The sequence below is a fragment of the Hemitrygon akajei genome, chromosome 22 (assembly GCF_048418815.1).
Source record: "Hemitrygon akajei chromosome 22, sHemAka1.3, whole genome shotgun sequence".
Classification (NCBI taxonomy): Eukaryota; Metazoa; Chordata; class Chondrichthyes; order Myliobatiformes; family Dasyatidae; genus Hemitrygon; species Hemitrygon akajei.
In genome coordinates, this window is record NC_133145.1 from 80,304 (window position 1) to 107,286 (window position 26,983).

The 26,983-nt window shown below is 43.6% G+C and overlaps 1 protein-coding gene across 1 annotated transcript; it reads left to right on the forward strand.

The window, feature by feature from the left end:
• Positions 1 to 26,073, forward strand: LOC140714926 (HUWE1-associated protein modifying stress responses 1-like). The gene is made up of 4 exons (XM_073026594.1): positions 1 to 378; positions 18,647 to 18,733; positions 19,423 to 19,698; positions 24,987 to 26,073. Exons 1-4 carry the CDS (start codon positions 171 to 173, stop codon positions 25,223 to 25,225), a joined length of 810 nt encoding a protein of 269 aa, XP_072882695.1. The 5' UTR covers positions 1 to 170; the 3' UTR covers positions 25,226 to 26,073.
• Positions 26,074 to 26,983: the final 910 nt, after the last annotated feature.

Sequence of the window (26,983 nt, forward strand, 5' to 3'; positions counted from 1 at the left end):
TAACGCGCAGGCCCGTAGGGTAGTGGAGCTGTGGGCTGAAATCAGGGCTGGAGGGTGGTGTGCTGAGGCGCTGCTGGAGCCGGAGGGAGGGGAAGAGGAAGGGTGGGTGATCGGGCGTGCAATCGCGCCGTTGGAGACAGAGGCTGAGGGTGGTGGGTGTGAGATCGCTGATGGAAGAGGCGAAGGGGCCAAACGGGTCGTTGATGGCGGGTCACGGCCCGGAGAGCTGGCTTTCCCGTTGGGAACGGCAGTGCCTGGAGGAGGACGAACGACAGGGGCTCGAGAACGGGGCCGGGGGCACGGAAACAGATGCTCAGAGGCAGCGGCTGTGGCTGTCGTTCCAGAACTCGGCGAGCGCCATCGCCCAGCTTTATAAAGGTGGGGAGAGAAGAAGGGGGAAGGGCGGAGATAGAGGGGGAGGGAGCGCGGTGATGGGGAGGGGATGGGGGAAGGGCGGTGATGGGGGGCGGATGGGGGAAGGGCGGTGATGGAGGGGATGGCGGGAGGGGGTAGGGCGGAGTTAGAGTTGGGGAGGAGCGGGAGGCCGGAGATGGGGAGGGGGAGGGCAGAGATGGGGGTGAGGTGGAAAGGAGGTGGGGTGTTGGAGGGATGAAGAGGGAGCATGCAGGAAGGGGAAGGGAGAAGAGGGGTAAAGGGAGTGGTTTGGGGTGAAAAGGGGAGTGAATGTAGGAGAGGGAATGAGAATGGTTGCAAGTGGTTTGAGAGGAGAGGAGGAGGAGGAGAAGACTGGAGTGGTATGAGCAGTGTGATGGGTATGAATGGGGAAGGTGGAGGGAATAATAGGAGGTTAGGGATTGTGAGGAAATGTGACAAGGAGAGGTGGGAGTGGAGAATAGATGGGACAGAGGCTGGGGTGTGTGGTGAGGGATGGGGCAAAGAGAGGTGACTTGAGAAAGAAGGGAAACAACTGAGACCAAAATAATTGAAAAATTAGTCCATTCAGACAATTGAATCTATTATGACATTCAATCACTTTTGATGTTTTTTTTAAACCCATTCTCCCCGTAGCCTTAACACCTTACCAATCAAGAACCTATTAATTCAAACTAAATTTATTATTGAAGTACATATATGTCACCATGTACTACTCTTAAGATTCAATTTCTTGCAGGCATTCACAGTAGGACAAAGAAATACATTAGAGTCAATGAAAAGCTGCACACCAACACTGCCATACAACCAATGTACAAAGGAAGACAAACTGCAAATACAACCCCCCCCCCCCCAAGTATTAATAAATAAATAATACTGAAAACATGAGTTGTAGTGTTCTTGAAAGTGAGCCCATAGACTGTGGAGACAGTTCTGTGTTGAGGTTAATGATGTTATCCATTCCTGTTCAAAAGCCTGATGGTTGAAGGGTAATACTATTCCTGAAATTGTGGTATGGGACCTAAGGCTCCTGTACCTCCATCTCAGGAAGAGAGCATGGACTAGATAAGACCGTAAGACATAGGAGCAGAACTAGGCCATTCAGCCCGTTGAGTCTGCTCTGCCATTCCATCATGGCTGATCCCAGATCCCACTCAACTCCATACATCTGCCTACTCACCATATCCTTTGATATCCTAATCAATCAAGAAACTATCAACTCCACTTTAAATATACCCACGGACTTGACCTGCACCACATCCTGTGGCAGAGCATACTATAGACTCACTACTCTGTGGCTAAAAAAAATACTAACTTACTTCTGTTCTAAAAGTTCACCACTCAGTTTTGAGGTTGTGCCCTCTAGTTCTGAATCCTCCCCCAATAGGAAACATCCTCGCTACATCCATCCTATCTAGTCCTTTCAACAGTTTCAATGAGATCTTCCCTGCATTCTTCTAAATTCCAGCGAGTACAGGTCCAAAGCTGCCAAACGCTCTTCATATGTTAACCCTTTCATTCCTGGAATAATCCTTGTGAACCTTCTCTGGACTTTGTCCATTGACAACACATTCTTTCTGAGACACGGTGCAAAACTGTTGACAATACTCCTACTCCAAGTGCAGCCTGACTAATGTCTCAGAAAGCCTCAGCATTATCGCCTTGCTTTTATATTCTATTCTCCTTGAAATAAATACCAACATTACATTCGCCTTCTTTACCACAGATTCAATCTGTAAATGAACCTTCTGGGAGTATTGCACGAGGACTCCTACATCCCTATGCACCTCTAATGTTTGAGTTTTCTCCCCATTTAGATAATAGTCTGCACTAACAATTCTTTAAACAATATACATCATCATACATTTCCCAACATCTGCCACTTTTTTGCCCATTCACCCAATTTGTCTAAGTTGTGCTGCAATCATATTGCTTCCTCAGCACTACCTACCCCTCGACCTTTCTTCATATCATCTGCAAACTGCCACAAAGCTATCATTTCCATTATCTAAATCATTGACAAACAATGTGTAAAGTAGCAGTCCCAGTACTCTCCCCTGAGGAACACCACTAGTCACCGGAGGCCTCCCAGAAAAGACCCCCTTTATTCTCACTCGTTGCTTCCTGTCTGTCAGCCTTTCCTCTATCCATGCCAGTATCTTGCCTGTAGCCATAGGATTTTATCTGGTTAAGTAGCCTCATGTGGGGCACCTTATCAAATGCCTTTTGAAAATTTAAATAAGTGACATCCACTGCCTCCCCTTTGTCCACCCTGCTTGTTACTTCCTCGAAGAACTCTTAACTAGTTTGTTAGGCAAGATTGCCCTTTACAGAAACGATGCTGACTTTGACTTATTTTATCATTAGTCTCCAAATACCCTGAAACCTAATCCTTACTCATAGATTCCAACGCTTTCCTAACCATTGAAGTTGGGCTAACTGGCCTATAATTTCCTTTCTTTTGTCTTCCTCCCTTCTTAAAGAGTGGAGTGAAATTTGTAATCTTAGCTCTGGGACTATGCCAGAGTCAAGTGATTCTTGGAATATCATGATTAATGATTCCATTATCTCTCCAGCAACCTCTCTCAGGAATCTGGCATGTAGTCCATGTGGTCCAGGATACTTATCCACTTTAAGACCTTTGAGTTTGCCAGGCACAATATTAGCAATCCTGCTTCTTGACACTCACGGACCTCGGGCACACTGTTTGTGTCTTCCACAGTAAGGACAGTTGCAGAGTACCCTTTAAGTTCATCTGCCATTTCTTGTCCACTATCAGGATGCAAAACTGGGCTGAGAAGTGGCAGATGGAGTTCAACGCAGATAAGCGTGAAGTGGTTCATTTTGGTAGGTCAAGTATGATGGCAGAATATAGTATTAATGGTAAAACTCTTGGTAGTGTGGAGGATCAGAGGGATCTTGGGGCCGCTCAAAGCAGCTGTGCAGGTTGACTCTGTGGTTAAGAAGGCGTATGGTGTATTGGCCTTCATCAATCATGGAATTGAATTTAGGAGCTGAGAGGTAATGTTGCAGCTATATTGGACCCTGGTCAGACCCCACTTGGAGTACTGTGCTCAGTTCTGGTTGCCTCACTACAGGAAGGATGTGGAAGCCATAGAAAGGGTGCAGAGGAGATTTACAAGGATGTTGCCTGGATTGGGGAGCATGCCTTATGAGAATAGGTTGAGTGAAATCGGCCTTTTCTCCTTGGAGCAATGAAAGATAAGAGGTGACCTGATAGAGGTGTATAAGATGATGAGAGGCATTGATCGTGTGGATAGTCAGAGGCTTTTTCCCAGGGCTGAAATGGTTGCCACAAGAGGACACAGGTTTAAAGTGCTGGGGAGTAGGTACAGAGGAGATGTCGTGTAAGTTTTTTACTCAGAGAGTGGTGAGTGCGTGGAATGAGCTGCCGGCAATGGTAGTGGAGGCGGATACGATAGGGTCTTTTAAGAGACTTTTGGATAGGTACATGGAGCTTAGAAAAATAGAGGGCTATAGGTAAGCCTAGCAACTTCTAAGTAAGAACATGTTCAGCACAACTTTGTGGGCTGAAGGGCCTGTATTGTGCTGTAGGTTTTCTATGTTTCTATTACTACCCCTCCAGCATCATTTTCCGGTGGTCCAATATCACCTCTCACCTCCCTTTTACTCTCTATATATCTGGAAAAACTTTTGGTAGTCTACTTTATATTATTGGCTAGTTTGCCCTCACATCTATAGCTTTTTTTAGTTGCCTTTTGTTGGATTTTAAAGTCTTCCCAATCATCCAATTTCCCACTCTCTTTTGCTATGTATATGCAGTCCTTAACTCGTTGTCAACCACGTTTGCCTCCCCCTACCATTTGAGAACTACTTTTTCTGTGGGACATATTTATCCTGTGTCTTGTGAACTATCACCAGAAACCAGCCGTCTTTGTTCTGCCGTCATCTCTGGCAGTATCATCCTCTAATCCACCTGGGCAAGCTCCTCTCTCATGCCTCTGTAATTCCTTTTATTCCATTGTGTTATTGATATTTATGAGTTATGCTTCTCTCTCTCCAATTGCTGTATGAATTCAGTCATATGATCACTGTCACCTAAGGGTTCCTTTATGTTAAGCTCCCTAATAAGATCTGAGTTATTGCACAACACCCAATCTAAGATAGCCTTTCCCTGAGTAGGCTCAAGCACAAGCTGCTCTAAAAAGTGATCAGGGAGGCATTCAAATTCCCTCTTGCAATCCGACATCAACCTGATTTTCCCAATCCCCTTGCATATTGAAATCTCCTATTACATTACCCTTCTTACGTGCCTTTTCTAGCTCCTTTAGCAATCTCAGTCCCATAGTTTGGCTTCTATTTGGAGGCCTATATATGATTTCCATAATGTTTTTTAACTGTTGCATTTTCTTAACTCCACCCACAAAGATTCAACATTCCCTGACCCTGTCACCTTTCTAAAGGTGTAATTCCATCTCTTACCAACAGAAACACACCACTGCCTATGCCTTCTTGCCTGTCCTTTCGATACAAAGTATATCCTTTGATGTTAAGCTCCGAACTATGGCCTTCTTTCAGCACGACTCATTGATGCCCACAACATCATACTGACCAATCTCTTATTGTGCCACAATTTTGTACACCTTATTCCGAATGCTGCCCACATTTAAATACAGCACCTTCAGTCCTGCATTATTTGCCCTTTTGAATTTTGCCTCTAGTAGAATTTAACTCTTTCCTCTATCTGCATTTGTACCCAATCATTGGCTTGTCCTTCCCCATATTCATGTTATATCCATCATCTACTTGCAAACGTTGGCTCATCCTCAGCTCTATTATACTGATTCCCATCCCCTTGGTGGGAGTCTGTGATGCTTTCCTGTTTCTGTGATGTCAATGTGTTCAGTGGTGTGGAGGGTTTTTCCTGTGACATATTGCACTATGTCTACGACTTTCTGTAGGCTTTTCCTACAAAGAGTAGGCTATTGCTGTTCCTATACCAGGCTGTCTTGGAACAGGTCATGATCTGCTCTTCATCTATAGAAGCTTGTCAAAGTTTAGATGGCATGCTGAATGTACACAAACTTCTAAGAAAGTAGGGGTGCTGCTGTGCCTTCTTTGAAATGGCACTTACATGCTGGTCCCAGAACAGGTCCTCCAAAATGATAACACCAAGGATTTAAAGGTAATGATACTTTCTACCTTGGACTCCTAAAGAAAATTAGCTCAGTGGCTGCTGGTTTCTTCCTCCTGTAGTCAATAATCAGCTCTTGGTTTGGCTGACATTGAGTGAGAGGTAGTTGAATTCAACCAGAGTTTCATTTTCCCTCTTGTACACAGGGCCACTTTATAGGTACATCTGTTCATTGATGCAAATATCTAATCATCCAATTGTGACAGCAATTCAATGCATAGTAGTATGTAGACATGGTCAAGAGGTTCAGTTGTTTTCCAGACCAAACATTAGAATAGGGAGGAAATGTTATCTAAGTGACTTTAACTGTAGAATGTTGGTGTCAGATGGGGTGGTTTGAGTATCTCAGCAATTCTTTAGAGTTTACAGAGAATAGTGTGAAAATGAAAAAAAAGCATCTAGTGAGTGGCAATTTTGAGGACAAAAATGGCTTGTTAATTGGAGTGGTCAGAGGAGAATGACCAGATTTTAAGACAACAGTAACTCTGTGTTAGACCATAAGACATAGAGACAGAATTAGGCCATTCAGTCCAATGAGTCTGCTTTGCCATTTCATCATGGCTGATTCCAGATCCCACTCAACCCCATAAATCTGCCTTCTTGCCATATCCTTTGATGCTCTGACGAACCAGAAAACTATCAACTTCCGCTTTAAATATACCCATGGACTTGGCCTCCATTGCAGTGTGTGGCAGAGCATTCCACAGATTCACTACTCTCTGGCTAAAAAAATCTTTCTTACCTCTGTTCTAAAAGGTCACCCCTCAATTTTGAGGCTGTGCCCTGTAGTTACATAGAACATAGAATAGTACAGCACAGTACAGACCCTTCGGCCCACAATGTTGTCCCAACCCTTAAACCCTGCCTCCCATATTACACCTCACCTTACATTCCTCCATATACCTGTCTAGTAGTCTCTTAAACTTCACTAGTGTATCTGCCTCCACCACAGATTCAGGTAGTGCATTCCATGCACCAACCACTCTGAGTAAAAAACCTTCCTCTAATATCCCCCTTGAACTTCCCACCCCTTACCTTAAAGCCATGTCCTCTTGTATTGAGCAGTGGTGCCTTGGGGAAGAGGTGCTGGCTGTTCACTCTATCTATTCCTCTTAATATCTTGTATACCTCTATCATATCTCCTCTCATCCTCCTTCTCTCCAAAGAGTAAAGCCCTAGCTCCATTAATCTCTGATCATAATGCATACTCTGTAAACCAGGCAGTGTCCTGGTAAATCTCTGTACCCTTTCCAATGCTTCCACATCCTTCCTATAGTGAGGCGACCAGAACTGGACACAGTACTCCAAGTGTGGCCTAATCAGAGTTTTATAGAGCTGCATCATTATCTCGCGACTCTTATACTCTATCCCTCTACTTATGAAAGCTAACACCCCATAAGCTTTCTTAACTACCCTATCTACCTGTGAGGCAACTTTCAGGGATCTGTGGACATGTACTCCCTGATCCCTCTGCTCCTCCACACTACCAACTGTCCTGCCATTTACTTTGTACTCTGCCTTGGAGTTTGTCCTTCCAAAGTGTACCATCTGATACTTCTCCGGGTTGAACTCCATCTGCCACTTCTCAGCCCATTTCTGCATCCTATCAATATCTCTCTGCAATCTTCGACAATCCTCTACACTATCCACAACACCACCAACCTTAGTGTCGTCTGCAAACTTGCCAACCCACCTTTCTACCCCCACATCCAGGTCGTTAATAAAAATCATGAAAAGTAGAGGTCCCAGAACAGATCCTTGTGGGACACCACTAGTCACAACCCTCCAATCCAAATGTACTCCCTCCACCACGACCCTCTGCTTTCTGCAGGCAAGCCAATTCTGAATCCACCTGGCCAAACTTCTCTGGATCCCATGCCTTCTGACTTTCTGAATAAGCCTACTGTGTGGAAACTTGTCAAATGCCTTACTAAAATCCATGTAGATCACATCCACTGTACTACCCTCATCTATATGCCTGGTCACCTCCACAAAGAACTCTATCAGGCTTGTTAGATGAGATCTGCCCTTCACAAAGCCATGCTGACTGTCCCTGATCAGACCCCATGATTCTCTAAATTTCATAGATCCTATCTCTAAGAATCTTTTCCAACAGCTTTCCCATCACAAACGTAAAGCTCACTTGTCTATAATTACCCGGACTATCCCTACTACCTTTTTTGAACAAGGGGACAACATTCGCCTCCCTCCAATCCTCTGGTATCATTCCCGTGGACAACGAGGACATAAAGATCCTAGCCAGAGGCTCAGCAATCTCTTCCCTTGCCTTGTGGAGAAGCCTGGGGAATATTCTGTCAGGCCCTGAGGACTTATCTATCCTAATGTATTTTAGCAACTCCAAAATCTCCTCTCCTTTCATATCAACATGCTGCAGAACATCAAACTCACTTTTATTGTCCTCAGCATCATCAAGTTCCCTCTCATTGGTGAATATCGAAGAGAAGTATTTATTGAGGACCTTGCTCACTTCTGCAGTCTCCAGGCACATCTTCCCACCTTTATCTCTAATTGGTCCTACCTTCATTCCTGTCATCCTTTTGTTCTTCACATAATTGAAGAATGCCTTTACCCTACTCGCCAAGGCCTTCTCATGCTCCCTTCTTGCTCTCCTCAGCCCCTTCTTAAGCTCCTTTCTTGCTACCCTATATTCCTCAATAGACCGATCTGATCCTTGCTTCCTAAACCTCATGTAGTTTGGGATCTCCTCCCACCATAGGATACATCCTCTTTGCATCCACCTTATCTAGTCCTTTCAACATTCGGTAGGTTTCAATAATATCCCCCTGCATTGTTGCAGTAGTGGTGTGCAGAAAAGCATCTCTGAATGCATTACATATCAAATCTTTTAGTGGATAGGGTACAGCAGCAAACATACACTCAGTGGCCATTTTATTACCTACAGAGGTATCTATTAAAATGTCCACTGAGTATATGCTGATTCATCACCACCTTTGATTTGGCCAATGGTGAAGTTGTCAGCAAACCTAAATACGTCATTGGAGTTGTACTTAGCCTCACAGTCATAAGTATAAAGTATGGTGATTGTGGAGGAGATGTTGCCAACCCAAACTGACTGGGTCTACAAATGTGGAAAGTGAGGACTATTTGCATACAGAGATATTGAGGCCAAGATCTTGAAGCTTATTGATTAGTTTAGAGGGGCTGATAGTGTTGATTGTTCAGCTGTATTCAATGAAGAGCATCACGATGCATGCATCTTCATTGTCCAGATGTTCCAGGCTGATTGACGAGCCAATGAAATGGCATCTACTGTTGGCCTGTTGTAACATTAGGCAAATTGGAGTGGATCTAAGTCACTCCTCAGGCAGAAGTTGATATGGTTCGTGACCAATCTCTCAAAGTATTTCATCACAGTGGATGTAAGTGTTAATAGATGATAATCATTTCGGCATGTTACCATGCTTTGGGCACCGGTAGATTGCAGCCTGCTTAAAGAGGTGGGTACCTCAGGCTGCCAAAGTGAGAGGTTGAAGATGTCAGTAAACATTCCAGCCAGTTGATCAGCACAATTCCTTAGTACTTGACCAAATACACTGTCTATGCCAGATATTTTCCATGGTTTACCCACAAATACCCTGTTTCTTGGCCTCCATGGATTCATCATCCTCTGGCTAACGAATTTTATCCTCATATCAGTTCCAAAGGGAAGCCCTTTATCCTGAGGCTTGCTCTCTAGTCAGAGACTTCCCTACACTGGAAATAGCCTCTCTACATCCACTCTATTGAGACCTCACAATATTCAATAGATTTCAATGAGATTCCCCCTTATATTTCTGAACTCCAGCATGTACAAAATGATTAGCCCTATGATCTGCAGGATCATTCTTGTAAACCTCTGGACTCTCACCAATGAAAGCATGTCCATCCTTAGATATGGGGCTTAAAACTACTCATAATACTCCATATGTAGTCTGGCCATCACCTTATAAAGTTTCAGCATTGCTTCTCCTCTCAAAATGAATGCTAACATTACTTATGCCTTTCTTGCTCTCAACTCAGCCTGCAAGTTATCCTTTAGTCAATTCTGGCATCAGGACCCCAAGTCCCTTTCCACCCAAGATTTATGAATTCCTCATTTAGTAAATAGCGTGCACCTTTACTTCCACTAAAGTGCATGACAATACACTTCCCTATGCTGTAATTCAATTGCCACTTCTTTTCATATTCTCTCAACCTACCCAAGTCCTCCATCAGATTCCCTGCTTCCTCAACACTACCTGCCCCTTCACCTATCTTTATGTCATTTGCAAACTTGGCTACAAGATCATCAATTTTTCTCATCAAATCATTAAAATACAATGCGTAAGTAGTAGACCCAATGCTGAACAATACTAAACACTGGCTGACATCTGGGAAAGGCCATCTTTATTCCCACTCTTGGCCTTCTGCCAGTCAGCCAGTCTTCTGATCATCCTAGTATCTTGCCTGTGATACCATGGGCTCCTACCCTTTTTAGCAGCCTCATGTGAGGTACCTTGTCAGAAGCCTGAAAGTTCAAGTGAGCAACATTCACTAGCTCTCCTTTGTCTATCCTGCTTGTTACTTTCCTCAGAAAATTCCACCAGATTTGTCAGGCAAGGTCTTCATTGTGTTTGTGCATTTTAAACCGTGTTGATTTTATCATAAACACCAAAATCCCACCCTTGGACCGCAAACACAAGAAAGTCTGCAGATGCTGGAAATCCAAAGCAACACACATAAAATGCTGGAGGAACTCAGCAGGCCAGGCAGCATCTGTGGAAAAGAGTAAACAGTTGACGCTTCTGGCCAAGACCCTTCATCAGTACTAGAAAAAAGGATGAGGTCAGAGTAAAGGGGGGAGGGAGGAAGAAGTAATAGGTGATAGGTGAAACTGGGAGAGGGGGAGGGGTGAAGTAAAGAGCTGGGACATTGGTGAATGAGATGAAGGCTTGAGGAGGGGGAAATCTGATAAGGGGGGGGGGGGGGCAGAAGACCATGGAAGAAAGTGAAGGAAGAGCACCAGAGAGAGGATGATAAGCAGATAAAGTGAGAGAGAGAAACCGGAATGGGAAATGGTGAATGAGAGGGGAAGGGCCATTACCGGCAGTTCAAGAAATCAATGTTCATGCCATCAGATTGCAGGCTACCCAGATGGAATATAAGGCGTTGCTCCTCCAACCTGAGTGTGGCCTCATTGCAGCAGTAGAGAAGGCCTTGGACTGACCTATGGGAATGGGAAGTAGAATTGAAATGGGTGGCTACCGGGAGAACCCACTTTTTTCTGGCTGACTCAGCGGAGCGGTCTCATCAATATACAGGAGGCCACACTGGGAGTGTCGGATACAGTAGATGACTCTTAACAGACTCACAGGTGAAGTGTTGCCTCACCTGGAAGGGCTATTTGGGGCCCTGAATGGTAGTGAGGAAGGAGGGGTAGGGACAAGTTTGGCACTTGTTCCACTTACAAGGATCAGTTCCAGGAGGGAGATCAGTGGGGACGGATGAGTGGACAAGGGAATCGTGAAGGGTGCAATCCCTGCGGAAAGTTTGGGGGGGAGGGGGAAGAAGGTGTGTTTGGTGGTGCGATCCCTTTGGAGATACTAGAGGATACGGAGAATTATGTGTTGGACGTGGAGGCTAGTGGGGTGATAGGTGAGGAGAAGAAGAACCCTATCCCTGGTGTAGTGGTGGGAGGATGGGGTGAGGAGTGACGTGCGTTAAATGGAGGAAATGCGGGTGAGGGAAGCATTGATGGAGGAAGGAAGCCCTCTTTCTTTGAAGTAAGAGGACATCTCGTTAGTTCTCGGATGAAAAGCTTCATCCTGAGAGCAGATACGGTGGAGACAGAGGAACTGAGAGAAGGGGATGGCATTTTTACAAGTGACAAGATGGGAAGAAGTATAGTCCAGGTAGCTGTGAGAATCAGTGGGCTTATAAAAGATATCAGTAGATAGACTGTCTCCATAGGTAGAGGCAGAGAGATCGAGAAAGGAGAGGGAGGTGTTGGAAATGGTAAATTTGAGGGCAGAGTGGAAGTTGGAGGCAAAGTTGATTAAGTCGATGAGCTCAGCATGGGTGTGAGAAGCAGTACCAATGCACTCATTAATGTAGCATAGGAAGAGTTTGGGAGCGATACCAGTGTAGGGTTGGAACGTGGACTGTTCAATGTAGCTAACAAAAAACGCACAGCTGGGACCTATGTGAGTGCTCAATGAGGAAGTGGGAAGAGTAGAAGGAGAAATTATTGAGAGTGGCGATTAGTTCCAGCAGATGGAAGAGAGTGGTGGTGGAGGGGAACTGGTTGTGTTCTCCTCATGGGGAATTAAGGTGTATAGGAATGGACATCCATAGAGAAAATGAGACGATCGAGGCTAGGGAACTTGAAATAATTGAAAAGATCAAGAGCATTTAAAGTGTCACGGATGTAGGTAGGAAGGAGGGGAATAAACCAGGAGGGATAAAACAGAGTCAAGGAACAAGCAGAAACAGTGGGTCTACCTGGACAGGCAGGTTTATGAATCTTGAGTACGAGATAGAAACAGGAGATGCAGGGTAAGGGAACTATGATGTTGGTGGCAGTGAATGAGAGATCCCCGGGATTAATAAGGTCAGTGATAGTTGCAGAGACAATGTCCTGTTTGAAGTGTAAGTAAGAGAGTTGTCACCTGTCCTCAGCAAGGTAGAGGTAGACTACCACAGCACCCTCCTTATCTGCAGGTTTCATGGTGAGGTATGGATTAGTGTGGAGAGCAGTGTGTTTGGAAGGAGTGAAGTTATAATTGGAGAAAGGAGTACTTAATAGTGGACTCTAAAGTCTTATTAAACACTGATGTCAGGCTAACCAGCTGATAATTTCCTCCCTTCCCACCCTTCTTAAAGAATGGAGTGATATTTGCGATTTTCCAGTTCTCAGCCAATTCCTACCTTTTAGAGTTTTGGGGTGTAGCCCATCCAGTCCATCTGAGTTAAGCACTTATTCACCTTCAGACTTTTCAGTTTCCTCAGCACCTTCTCCTTAGTATTAACAATTGCACTCACTTCTGCTCCTGACTCCTGAATTTCTGGCATGTTGCTGGTTCTTCCATAGTGAAGACTGATGTAAACTAATCTGTTTATCTGTCATTTGCTTGTTTTAAGAGACTACTAGACAGGTATATGGAGGAATTTAAGGTGGGGGGTTATATGGGACGCAGGGTTTGAGGGTTGGCACAACATTGTGGGCCAAAGGGCCTGTAATGTGCTGTACTATTCTATGTTCTATTACTACTTATACAGCATCATTATCCAGTTGTCTTGTATTCATTCTTGCCTCTTTTATGCTTTATATATCTAAAAAATAAAACCGTCTTACTTGATCTTATTGCTTAGCTTATCTTAATATCTGATATTTTCTCCCCTTGTTGTTTATTAGTTACCTTCTGTCAGTGCTTAAAATCTTCCCAATTGTCTAGTTTCCCACTAATTTTTGCAATATTGTACATTGTCTTTGACTTTCCTTGTCAGTCATCCTTCCTTTAGAATGCTGCTGCTTCTTTGGGATGAAATGATTCAGTGTCTTCCGAATTACTCCCACAAACTCCTGCCATTGCTGTCCGTTTGTCATCCCTGCTAGGGTCTTATTACTAGAATCACCCCTTGTAATAATGATCAGTGAAGCACAGAGAATCTGTAGTTACCGACAAGTAACTTACTGTTTCAACTAAAAGCACGTGGATTCACAAATTGTCTCTGTGTGCACCCTACTGGAATTCCCTGACAATCCATCAACAGTCAATGAAGAGAAAAGTATATTCCCCTGGAAAGGAATCTACACTGGCCAGGCGTAGTTGTCCTTATCCGTGATGGTTGGTCTCCGGCTGCTGGAGAGTTATCGCCCCTGCGTATTTGGAACTCCTGAGTCTTATACAGTTCCTCACCAATTGAACCATTGGATCTCCACCCCATTGGCTCAAGGTCACCTGACCTACCTGGGTCACCTTCTTACCGGTCATTGTACAGGGCTACAGCCAACATTGTTTCATGGCTCTGCCCACCCCAGTCTTGTGTGTTTGTGTCTTTACACTCTGATTGGTCCAAACCAGTTAAATGAGGCAACCCAGACAGTAACGAGATTACCGATTGCAGGTCTGGCATTTTACAAAACAAGTAGCTACTCCTCTGAGGCTACATCCACACTATGCTGGATAAATCCATAACCGAAGCTTTTTCTCTTCGTTTTTACCCTCCGTCCACACTAAAATGGCGTTTTCGTCACCCAAAACCAGAGCTTTTCAGAAACGCTCTCCAAAGTGTGTAATTTGGGGTTAGGGTTAGGGTTACAGGTAATTGGAGAAGTCTGAAAACGCTGTCGGACGGCAGCGCGCCATTTCATTGTTTTCTTAACGCAACCTAACAATTTCAGAACAGACGGCAACGAGACTGACGCCAGAAGAGTTAGAAATGTACTCACCAAAAACTTTGACCCATAACTTACTGAATAAATAAGTATACTCACTTTGCCCTGTTTTCTGTCCTTGCTTGTATGAAGGTGGTTTTACCTATTTATGCAAGTACTTCTCTGACAATAGATGTGTAACAGCCTAATGTAACATTGTATGTAAATTCAAGATAACACTGATGCAGACATGTTTTATACATTTAACAAGATGCTTTATTAATGCAACAGAGTTGGTCAGTTTTTCAATGTTCGTCGTCAGCCGGGCCAATCTGTCCGTGAACTCCCTGTCGGTTGCCTCCGTACGCTCCAGTATTTGTTTTTTTTTATACTTTTAAGTTCTCCTGTGTGAGAGCCAATAGCTGTCTGTCGTTTTAAGTTTTTCTAGTCTGTAACTACACAAACAAGCACTTTCACGGCGAGATTCGACACCAAACATGTCACTTGTTTTCAGTAGATGTGTCCTGCGCATGCGCAGTAGGAGGATATTCGCCGAAATCTCCGTTTCAATGTGGACAGAGATATTTTAAAAACACATAGTGTGGGCGCCTATCGTTTTTACGTGAAACCGGTGTTTTCAAAATTATCCGGTCTAGTGTGGACGTAGCCTGAGAATGGTCGCAGGTATATTGCTCTGATTAGATTGTCCCAGAACAAGGATCAGTTCAGAGTCCATGCCCTTTACATAACAAATGGCTATTTGTTTGAGAATGGTCTCAGGTTTAGCAGATCATCACCTGAAGCTTCCTGTGTCCACATTCAATTGCTCTGATTAGATTATCCAAGAGCAAGAAAGTGTTCAGAGTCCACAAAATGGGGGAAACAAAGTAACTTGTCTGCTTCCCCTGTCCTTGATCAGCCAATGGCCAGAAGAAACTGCAGTCTGATTAACACACAGATACAAATGAGTATCTGCAGGACTATATTGTTAATGAATTGTTGCCATCAATTTCTCACTCAACCGCAGACTGGATATGTGTTGTGGAGGAGGCAAGGGAGATACAGCAATCCATCAATAGACTAAACACACTAAACTAATTAAAACTCACACTGGTAAGGCAAATGAACTATTGAGTGACCCAGGCTTTAGGAGTAAATTTTGGAATTGGGGAGAAATATTCAAATACATCCATGGGTAAAAATAGTATCACATGCTGCTGTAATGCTAATTTTATGTACCCTGATAATTGTATTGCTACAATGCTTTCATGAAACAGCAGAGACAATTGTCAGTATAAAGTGGGTGAATTTAGATAGTAAATGTTAATATTTTTTATAAAGTATAAGTGTTGCACACCTGCTGGGTTCCATGGCAGTCCTATGGGCAGCCAACTGAATGAGAGGAGGATAATGATCCTAAGATAAATATCTTTGCATCAAGAGGAGGGAGATGTTGGCCAGAAGAAACTGCAGTCTGATCAAGGTCAGGGGAAGCAGACAAGTTACTTTGTTTCCCCCATTTTGTGGACTCTGAACACTTTCTTGCTCTGGATAATCTAATCAGAGCAACTGAATGTGGACACAACCTGAGACCATTCTCAAACAAGGTGGCGGCGCGACGCAGCTTGCAGCGGCCACTCCAGAGCTGATTATCTGTTTATCTGTTATTTGTGAAGCTGGGTGCCGTGCGCAATCATAATCAGATGAAAACCGGACGTGGGAGCACAGAGGAACATCTGAAAATTTCCAGGAAGACCTTCTTCGTTGCTGCTGCTGCTGTGAGGTCCGGGTCTCTGCTGGGAAGTACAGGCCCCCAGTCTTCGGGGTCAAGTTGCCGATGGCCATTGGCGGGGCCGTCTTAATACGCTCGGCAGAGGATGGTGCTTGGAGAAGCTGTGCCGGAGGGGATGGTTGGAGGCTCGGAGGTTTGACGGACTCGGAGTCCGCTGCGGTCAGGTCACTTTCAGTATGTGCTGCGTCTGTGAGGCTGAGTCGGGCAGAGCCGTGGAAGTCCATAGCGGGGATATTCCCTTCTGCCGCCGGTGTGGGATGACGAGTCAGTCGGGGACCCTGAGGACGTCTGGAAACTGTGTGGTGGTTTCTGTTCAAACTTATAGTCTTTTAACATCTTTGGACTATTTTTACTGAGCCCATGGTCTGGTTTTTTTTTAATCAATTATGCTATTTGCACTGTTGTAACTATGTGGTTTTGTGCAGGTCTTGTAGCTTTAGTTTTTGGTTTTGTTTGTCTGGTGGGATTGGAGCTCCGTTCTGGGGAACGCGCTAAGATGGTAGCACGATATTAATATGCAGCAGCCTCTCTGGACTCTGGATTGGGGATTGGCAAACATTATGTGGATTTTCTGGTGTAGTCTGTTTTGTCATGTGTTTTAGTGATAACATTCTGGAGGAACGTTGTCTCATTTTTTAACTGCATTGCGTTTGTGGTTTCTAAATGACAATAAACTGAATCTGAATCTGAAACAAATAGCCATTTGTTATGTAAAGGGCATGGACTCTGAGCTGATCCTTGTTCTGGGACAATCTAATCAGAGCAATATACCTGCGACCATTCTCAGAGGAGTAGCTGCTTGTTATGTAAAATGCCAGACCTGCAATCAGTAATCTCGTTAGACTCTGTCTGGGTTGCCTCATTTAACTGGTTCACAAGATCACAACACAAAGGAGAAGTAGGCCAATCAGCCCATCGAGTCTGCTCCGCCACTCCACCATGAGCTGAACTACTCTCCCATCTTGTTCCAATTTCTGGCTTTTTCCCCATATCCCTTGATACCCTGACTAATTAGATACCTATCAATCTCTTCCTTAAACACCCTCAATGATTGGGCCTCCACAGCTGTATGTGGCAACGAATTCCATAAATCCACAACTCTCTGGCTAAAAAATTTATCCTCATCTCTGTTTTAAATGGGTACCCTCTAATTCTAAGACTGTGACCTCTTGTCCTGGCTCACCCACCAAGGGAAACAGCCTTTTCACATCTACTCTGTCCAACCCTTTCAACATACGAAATGTTTCTATGAGATCCCCTCTCATTCTTCTATACTCTAATGAATACAATCCAAGAGCCGACAAACGCTCCTCATATGTTAGTCCCTGCGTTTCAGGAATCATCCTAGTGAATCTTCTCTGAACTCTCTCCAACATCAGCACATCCTTTCTAAGATAGGGGACCCAAAATTGCACACAGTATTCCAAATGGGGTCTCACCAGTGCCCCATAGAGCCTCATCTATGGTTTGGACTAGTCAGAGTGTAAAGACACAAACACACAAGGCTGGGGTGGGCAGAGCCATGAAACAATGTTGGCTGTAGCCCTGTACAATGACTGGTCATTAGGTGACCCAGGTAGGTCAGGTGACCTTGAGCCAATGGGGTGGAGATCCAATGGTTTAATTGGTGAGGAACTGTATAAGATTCAGGAGTTCCAAATATGCAGGGGCGATAACTCTCCAGCAGCCAGAGACCACCCATCGTGGATAAGGAGGACCCCACGGACACGTGGAGATCGGGACTATGAGGTATTCCTGACCAGCGTAGACTCCTTTCCGGGTTAATATCCTTTTCTCTTCATTGATTGTTGATGGACTGTCAGGCAATTCCAGTAGAGTGCACACAGACAGTTTGTGAACCCATGTGGTTTTAGTTGAAACAATAAGTTACTTGTCGGTAACTACAGATTCTCTGTGCCTCACTAATCATTATTACAAGGGGTGATTCTTGTAACAGTCTCTTCCAATTAACTTTGGCTAGCTCTCCTCTCATACCACTGTAGTTACCATTACTTACTGTAATAATTGATACCTCAGTATTAATTTCCCTCTCTTATACTATTATATTATGGTCACTGCCTGCTAGGGGTACCAAATCAAATCTGGTTCATTGTACAACACTAAATCCAGGATTGCCTTTATCCTAGTAGACTCAACCATAAGTTGCTCTAAAAAGCCAGACATAGGCACCCTACTAATTCCTTCTCTTAAAATCCAGCACCAAACTAATTTTCCTAATTTGTCTGTATGCTGAAGTCCTCCATGACCATTATAATACTCCCTCAATTATGTGCCTTTTCATCTTGTAATTTGTATCCAAAACCTGACTACTACTTGGAGGCCACCATATACAGATGTCCCCCGCTTTACGAATGTTCGCTTTACGTCACTTCGCTTTTACTAAAGACCTACATTAGTAACCTGTTTTCACATTACAAAGAGCATTTTCGCTTTTACAAAAATTATTCCCATATAAATTAATGCTTCTTTGCCTTACGCCATTTCAGCTTAAGAAAGGTTTCATAGGAACGCTCTACCTTTGTAAAGGGGTGGGGGGGAATCTGTAATTTGCCTCTGCAGTTTCTTAACTCTAGCAACAATGATTTTACATCTGATCCTGTGTCAGTTCTTGCTGAGGATTTGGTTTCTTATTTTACCAAAAGAGTAACCTCTGTCCATCTGCCTGTCTTGAAGGCAGAGAGTTGAGATGAGGGGTAGAAGCAGTTTCTGGAGTTGTAGGTGGGACCTGTGGTGTTACCAATCCTAAAGTGAAGGTTACTCTGTAATTAGTTTGTGGGTGAGGAATGGAGGATGAGGGCTGGGTTTCGCACATTTGGATCAGGGTGGGGGCTTGCTTAAACCACGTGCTGTAGAATGTCAACACTTTCATTGCAACTTCTGCTTCTAGAGCGAGTGTGCGAGCAGCCGCTGGGCATCCAGAGTCTGTGGAAACCATTTCAGGCTGCGGCTACCTCTGTCACCTGCCTGTACAAAGGTTAGTGTGTCCACTCATTGTGGCTGTTCCCTCACCCTTCAGCAGCTTGGAGGGGATATCCCATTCCTTTATTTATTTAGTTAGAGTGGAGAATAGGTCCTTCCAGCCACGCTGCCCAGCAACCCACTGATTTAATGACAAATTAACCTACGAACTGATTCATCTTTGGACTGTGGGAGGAAACCTCATGCATAAGGAAAGAAACATACAAGCTTACAGACATTGGCAGAATTGAACTCTGATGCCCTGAGTTGTAATAGCATTGTACTAACCGCTACGTTAGCATAGCTCTCTTGTTCCATAAATGGTTCCAGACATCTCAGAGGAGTGAGAGAAGCCTTGTAATTGCTCACTATTTTTCTTAAGTCTAGCTCAATAAAATTTGCATGAGCAGCCAAAGCTGGGTACATTTACTGCATTACATGATTCTCATCATGGGAGTGAAGCCAAGAAAGATGGAGAAGCAAGGGGATTAGAATGCAGTCTCTACATGAGGCATTTATCATCAGTGGATGGTGGGGAGGTGTTCTGTGGGTCTGTAATGAATGCTTGGAGCTAATTGATCTGAGACAGACTGAGGGGATCAGGAAGGGAAGATTCTGAGGTGCGTATGAAGGTGAGAACTGGATAGGAAAGGGGATGAAATGTTCAAACTCTGCATGATTTAACATTAAGCTTTTCTCCCTCAGATGGGCTTGAAATGTACAGAACAAGCTTGGATTTGGGTGTGCAGGGAGGTTATCAAAGGCGAAATAAGGAAATGTTGGCCTGGGCAAAAAAGAGGAGACACATCATCCATCGCGAGGACTTGCTCAGCTTCTTGTGCAGAAAATCACCACCTTCAAGAAGCAGCAGACTGACTCCGCGGCTAAACATTCCTTCTGCAGGACTGGGAGTGCAGGAGGATTCCGGCAGGACTGCTGAGAGTGACTTGCAGGCATTTACTGATGCCATTGCAGTGCATGGTAAATGAAAGATTTTCAGCAACCTTTCCAGTTGACTGACTCAGTGTACCACTGACAGTTAGATCCTTTTGAAGACTGAGTGAATAACTTGGGTCTTGGACAGTTTTCCGTTTTAATTTGGTTTACTGAGGAATGTGTCCTTACGTCACTGCCTTGCTCCACTGTACCATTGCTTTCCTCCAACACCACAAACATCCTTGCTTGAGCATTAAGAACAGTTTTCAATGATATTCCTAATGAGCATAGAACCATACAACACAGTACATGCCCTTCAACCCATAACGTGTTGTCCCTTTTACATACTCTAAAGGTCAATCTAACCCTTCCCTCCCACATAGCCCTCCGTTTCTCTTTCATTCATGTTCCTATCTTAAGGGTCTCTTAACTGTGTCTAATATTCCTGCCTCTACCACCAACCTAGAAGCTCGTTCCATATACTTATCACTTACTGTGTAAAAAAAACTACCTCTGATATCTTCCCCCTATATTTTCATCCATACACCTTAAAGTTATGCCATCTGGTATTAACACTTGTGAACAAGCCTGGATGTCCATTCTTTGTAAGCCTTTTAGCAACGTAGACCTCTAAGTCACTGCTCATCCTCATTCGCTCCAAAGGGAATAGCTCTAGAACCCATTTTCATATGACATGTTCTCTAATCCAGTCAACATCTTGGTAAATCTCCTCTACACCCTCTCTAAACCATCCACATCCTTCCTGTAATGAGGTGACCAGAACTGAAAATAATATTCGAAGTGTGATCTAACCCATATTTCATAGAACTGCAACATTATCTTAAGGATCTTGAAATCAGCCCCCCAAATAATGAAGGCCAGCACACTTATATGCCTTCTTAACCACTCCCAAGTTACATAATTATTTTGAGGAATCTATGGATGTTGATCCTCAAGATCCCTCTGTTCCTCCATACTGCTAAGAATCATGCCATTAACCCTGTATTCTACCTTCAAATTCGACCTTCCAAAGTGAATCACTGGGCACCTCCCCAGGTTGAACTCCATCTGCCACTTCTTAGCCCAGCTTTGCATCCTGTCAATGACATGTTGTAATCTACTATCTCAACACTACCAACCTTTGTATCATTTTCATATTTACTAACACACCCTTCCACTTCTTCATCCAAGTCATTTATAAAAATCATGAACAGGGGCTCCAGAATAGATCCCTGTGGAACACCACTGGTCACTATTCTCCAGGCAGAATATGTCCATCTGTTGCCATCCTCTGCCTTGGGAGGGCAACCTAGTTCTAGCTCTATGCAGCCAAGTTTCTGTCATTGGCCACCCTACAATCTTCTGGTACTATTCCTGTGGCTAATGAGAATGCAAAGATCATGGCCAAAGGCACAGCAATATCTTCCCTTGCTTCCTTTCATTACCTCGCTCTCTCTGGTGTGGCACTGGGGACTTAGCTATCATAATGTTTTACAAAAGTTCTAGCAAATCCTCTTTCTTAATGTTGGCACATTTTGCCAGATCATCCTGTTGTAGAGCCTGATATTGAAGGGTAATGATTATTCCTGAACTTGGTGGTGATGCACATTTCCTCTTTTGTCCCTGATTGGTCCCTCCCACTGGTGAATACTGAAACAAAGTGTTAATTAAATACCTCGTCTATCTCCTCCAACACCAAAGTAAATTTATTAATAAAGTACGTACATATATGTCACCATATACAGTCCTGCGATTCGCTTTCTTTTGGGTATACACAGTAAATCCAAAAAAACAATAGAATCAATAGAAAGTCCTTGCCTACCAGTCCTTGAAAGTGACTCCATAGGTTGTGGAAACAGTTCAGTGAAGTTATCCCTTGTTCAAGAGCTTGATGATTGAAGTGTAATAACTGTTCCTCAACCTGGTGCTGTGGTACATGTTTCCTCTTTTATCCATGATTGATTCTACTCTGAACACCTTGGAGTTTTTCTTAATCCTATTCACTAAGGTTTTATCATGTCCCCTTCTAACTTTCTAAGTCCATTCTTAAGTTCCTTCCTGGCTACCTTGTAAATCTCAAGAGCCCTGTCTGATACTTTCTTCCTAAACCTTATGTATGCTCCTTTCTTAATCTTGATTAGATGTTGCACATTTCTTCTAAACCATGGGTCGTTAAGCCAAATATTTCCCTGCCTCAGTGTGACAAATCTATTCAGAACACCATGCAAGTACTCCCTAAACAATCTCCACGTTTCCATAGTTGTGCATTTCCTTGAGTACATCTGTTTTCGAATTTACACTCTGAAGTTCCTGCCTGATAACATAATTCGCCCTCCCCCAGTTAAATACTTTCCCACACCATATGCTCCTATCCCTGTCAAAACATTTGAGGCATTGAGTTTGAAAGTCAGAAGGTTATGTTGCAATTTATAAAACTCTGGTTAGGTCACATCTGGAGCATGTAGTCACCCCACTATAGGAAGGATGTTGAAACTTTGGAAAGGGTGCTGAAGTTTACCAGAATGGTTTAGAGGACATGTGCTATCACGAGAGGTTAAATAAACTTGGGTTGTTTTCTCTGGAGCGTCAGAGGCTGAGGGAAGATCTGATTGAGGTTTACAAGATTGCTAGAGACATAGAGTATCTGGTACCCCAGGGCTGAAATGTCTAATACCAGGGGGCATGCATTGGAGGTGAGAGACATTAGGTTCAAGAGGGATGTGGCTGAGTTTTTTTACTCGGAGAGTTTTGGATGCCTGGTATGGCGGTAGAGGCAAATACATTAGGGGCTTTTAAGGATGTTTGGATAGGCACATGGATGTAAGGAAGTTGAAGGGATATGGACGTGGTGTAGGTTGGAGGGATTAGTGTTTGGGTGTTTTTCATTTGCTTATTAGCTGGTTTGACACAACATTATGGGCTGAATGGCCTGTTCCTTTGCTGCAGTCTTCTATATTTTATGTTCCATGAAGACTATGGTAAAGGTCGAGGAGTCTGGGGATTTGGTGAGTCACCTAATCACTCACTTAATCTCCAGATCTTCATCATCCTCAGTTTTCTAGTGTACTTCCTCCCCAACTCTAATACCTTGCTAATTCTCTCTTCATTTAAAGTTTCAAATACTTTGTTTGCCTGTCCCTACTTCAATAGGATCTCTCCTCCTAACAATACTTCCCATCCCTATAATTTTCAATATTTGGGACAGCACAGTAACATAGCAGTTAGGATAACGCTTTAAGTGCCAGCAATCCTGAGTTCAATTCCACAGCTGTCTAAGATTTTGAATGGTCTGTCTGTGACTATGTGGATTTCCTTTGGGTTCCCCAGTTTCCTCCCACATTCCAAAATTGTATGGGTTAGTAGGTTGATTGGTCATCTGGGTGTAATTGGCGGTGCAGGTTCGTTGGGCTGGAAGAGTTTGTTACTTTGTTGTATCTCTAAATAAAATAAAAAGTAAATAATGCCTCTTCTTAGAATGTAAACGAAGAGCAGGATTTGACCATTTAATAAAATCCTGGTAGATCTTATTGCCAACATTCAGTAAACTCTCACCCTAGTTTCATTAAGAATGAACGTATATAACTACTTTTCAAAGCTTGTATTTCCAACATCATTTGTGAGAGTGAAATGTAAAGTATCAAACCTCAGAGAGAAATTTGGTCTTACAATCTTTAATAAAAACTCCCTTTTTTTAAACTTTGACTAAAGCCTCAGGCCTTTTGCCAATCAGTGATAATGTTTTCCTAGTGACTTGCTGAATCTGCTGATTCGACTTGTCTGAATCATACCATGGGGCACCCATATTCCCATTTAGTTAACATCTCATTTGGTTTACCTACCAAATGGATACGGTCAGATGGGTTAGAGTTAGGGTCACATGCATGGTTTCCAGATCTTTGCCCACTTACATCTCTATATCTCTTTACCATCCATAAAACTTACTCTGTGTCTGTCTTTTGGATCTTTTTCTCCAAGATATTTAATCAATTCTAAAAAAGTTATATGGTGTGGAGGTGAATTGAAGGACTGTTTGGATCCCTGAGTGGTGGGATTCTCACCGCTGATTCCTGTGGCAAACCATTCATAACATATTGTCGATCAGTAATAGACCAATAGACTGTACTTTTCCATGCAATCTTGGAAAAGTACAGTACAGCCATGTCATCAGCTTTTATCTACTGCAGTTACCTTTGAATCATCACTTTATCAACTGCCACCTTGAAATCAAAGTACAGAATCTCCTCTACATGCTCTCATATCCTCCATGAATTACAATGATTTGATCAAATATGATTCCCCTTTCTCAAACCACTGACTTTAGATTAGTTTGAATTTTTCAAAATATCTTGCTACAATAAACATTTTTGACAATTTCTTTCTGCAAATGTCGAGTTTTTACACAGAGTGGTGGTTGTATGGATATGGCGGGGGTGGTATTAGAGCAGATACATTAGAGACTTTTAGCTAACTCTTAAAAAGGCACGTTGTTCCTTTATCGTGCCTTGGCACATCGGGCAGCATTTTTGCCATTTCTGTAGCATTTGTTTTTTATACGGGTTGGTCGCTAGCTCGATGCTCAACCCAGCACAGATGGAAAGCGTGTAAGGAGCCGTCCAGATTCAGACTCGGGACCATTCACCTCAAAGTCTGGTGCTGATGGCACTACACTACCAGCCAGCAGTAAATAGGCAAATGGATGATTGAAAAATTGAGGGCTCTGTGGGGAGGGAAAGAGTTAGATTGATCTTAGAGTAGGTTAAAGTATCAGCACATCATCGTGGGCCAAAGGGCCTGTTTTATAATGTTCTATGTTCTAAGCTGTCTAGTTTGATTGTGTGTTCCTTTTTTGAATAAAGGAGCTGCATCTGCCATTTTGCAACCCAATGGAAACTCCTCTAAACTCAGGAAATTAAATAAAATTAAAACCGAAGCATCCGTGGTTTAACTAGCTGCAATTCTTTGAGACAGATGGGCTGCCCACTGTTATATGTTACCCCTAATGAAGGCTAAATCACTGCCTCCATAAATAGAGTCATGTAGTTGTATAGCACAGAAACAGGCCTTACGGGCCTGTGTATCCATGCTTATGTTTTCGCTCATCAACACTAAACCCACTCTATGCCTCACCTGCTCATTTGTGATTTGTCCAATTTAAACTGCTGGGAAATTTGTTCCTACTCCTTTTTCCTTGGCTTGCTCTTCTCAGCAATGCCTGCTATGAGGTCGCCTGGCTGGGTGCTGTGGAAGGACACACTGATTAGCTAATGGTGTGCAGAGGGAGATACCGTTGCTGACATTAACCCTTTCTGTTTGCTCTTGCTCTTCTCCTGTAGGCCTCAGTGGGGCCATGGCCAACGTCAGCATGCGCTCAGGAGCACCTGAGTCCCCATCACATACAGGCAGCAATTCTGCCTCAGCACGTAGGCGCAACAGCCTGCAGGACATGGACCTAAATAGCTTTATTGCTGAAGAGATGGCCCGGCACTTGGAGAGCTCAAGAAAGAGGGCTCCAGCCCAGTGTACCGATGTTATCACGGAGCCACCCAGTCACAAACGAAGCCGGATGCTTTGATGGGACATAAGAGCAAGCTCCCAAATGACTGGAGGTGATTCCGCAGCAGGCACCCAGGCAGGTGGGATGGGCAGAGTAGGAACCAAAACAGCAAGTAAAGCTTTGGCCAAACTGTGGAGTAAATCTTTATTGAATAAAAGTGTATTATGTCACCACACACTCGTACTTGACAATGCAAGTTAGGAGTACATTTTGAAGGGCACTGCGAAGATTTATGTCTGCATATTGCCTGCCTAGTGCATTATACGTCATTTGTACTTTTCTTTTGGCACTTTATTTAATGGAAGTTTAAAGACTGGCTCATCAGGACCTGACCTTTGATCCTCTGCCTTGGTGCCTGTGCACACCAGGCAATAAGCCAGCCCTTCCTTCCTGATGTTAGTGTTGTGCGTTACTCTGTAAACCAGGAAATTAGACCTTAAATATGAAGGTAAACAATTTTCCGGGTATGTTTTTTATGGTGGCATAGGAATGGTACATAGTTAGATCGCTTCCACCCTGAGCTTTGAGACTAAGTGTGCAAAGACTAGCTGTTAAAATTATAGTTGCACTCTGGCTTATCCCAGAATTGTGTGCCCGCTTTCTTGTGTTCCTTCATGTCTCCACTTAAAATGTACATTTTCCTTAAACTTGCATCTCAAAGATTCATAGTCTTAAGGGTGTTGTACACGCGGTATAACAGTGATTCTGGGGAAAGCCGTGCATCAGCGTTGCAACTATTGCAAGGTCAGAGGATTGCGTAATGGTTTAAAAGTGTGAATTGTATTTGTTTGAATTGTGAAATACATCGAATTGCAATGCTGTGGCAAATCACAGTTGTGAATCCATTAAATACTGAAGCAGCAAAACTCAACTTGTTCAGTTTCTCCTTTCCTTCAGTGAAGAAAGAGTTCTTAAGGAACATGCTTCCAAGATGCATCCCTGCCCTGGTTATTTCACCGTTTTTTTCCAGCTGGATTGTAACAGGGTGAATGTTGTTACTGTCAATGGCAGAGGTCTGATGTGAACCCGTTGAATCATATTTGATGTGCACAAAAACCTGCTGGCATCTACTAGAAAATGGTGACTAGTGAATAGGGGCCAATAATTTTTATTTATTTATTCTGATGCAATGTGGAATAGGCCCTTCAGGTTCTTCAAGCCATGCCACCCAGCAATCCAGTAACCATGGGACAATTAACCTACTAACCGGTACATCTTTGGACTGTGGAAGGAAACTGGAGCACCTGGAGGAAACCCACATAGTCACAGGGAGAACATACAAACTCCTTACAGGCAGCGGTGGGAATTGAACCTTGATCACTGGTACTGTAAAGCGTTGTGCTAACCGCTTCACTACCATGCTGCCCTTCTCTCTCCTCAGGAATGTATTTATACCTCAACAAAGCTTTATTCACAACAAAAAAAAGAAAAAAAATACACAAGAGTACATGACACTAAGTTTTTGAGTAGATTAATTTAATAGAAATTAGCTATTGTGGTTAAACAATCTTGTGGCTCAGTAAGAACTGTCCTGAAGGTCCTGAATTCACATTCCACTCAGGAGATTTTGCAATACTGAGACAATGCTGTGGTGTCAGTCACAGAGTTAGACAGCAGGCACAGGCCACCTCTACAGCCACCACCACCTCCTACCCACCTTTTCTCCCCATCCCATTTGCCCCATAAGGGTGGCATCATTCTGCTTGAAGTATCTGTGTATTTGCCTCTTAGTTGTAGTGGCATGCAAAAGGTTGGGCACCCCGGTCAAAATTTCTG

Coding starts and splice junctions, on each gene's coding strand:
- LOC140714926 (XM_073026594.1), top strand. CDS start 171: ATGGAAGAGGCGAAGGGGCCAAACGGGTCGTTGATGGCGGGTCACGGC. Junction 379..18,646: donor CATCGCCCAGCTTTATAAAG/GTGGGGAGAGAA, acceptor TTCTGCTTCTAG/AGCGAGTGTGCGAGCAGCCG. Junction 19,699..24,986: donor TGATGCCATTGCAGTGCATG/GTAAATGAAAGA, acceptor CTTCTCCTGTAG/GCCTCAGTGGGGCCATGGCC.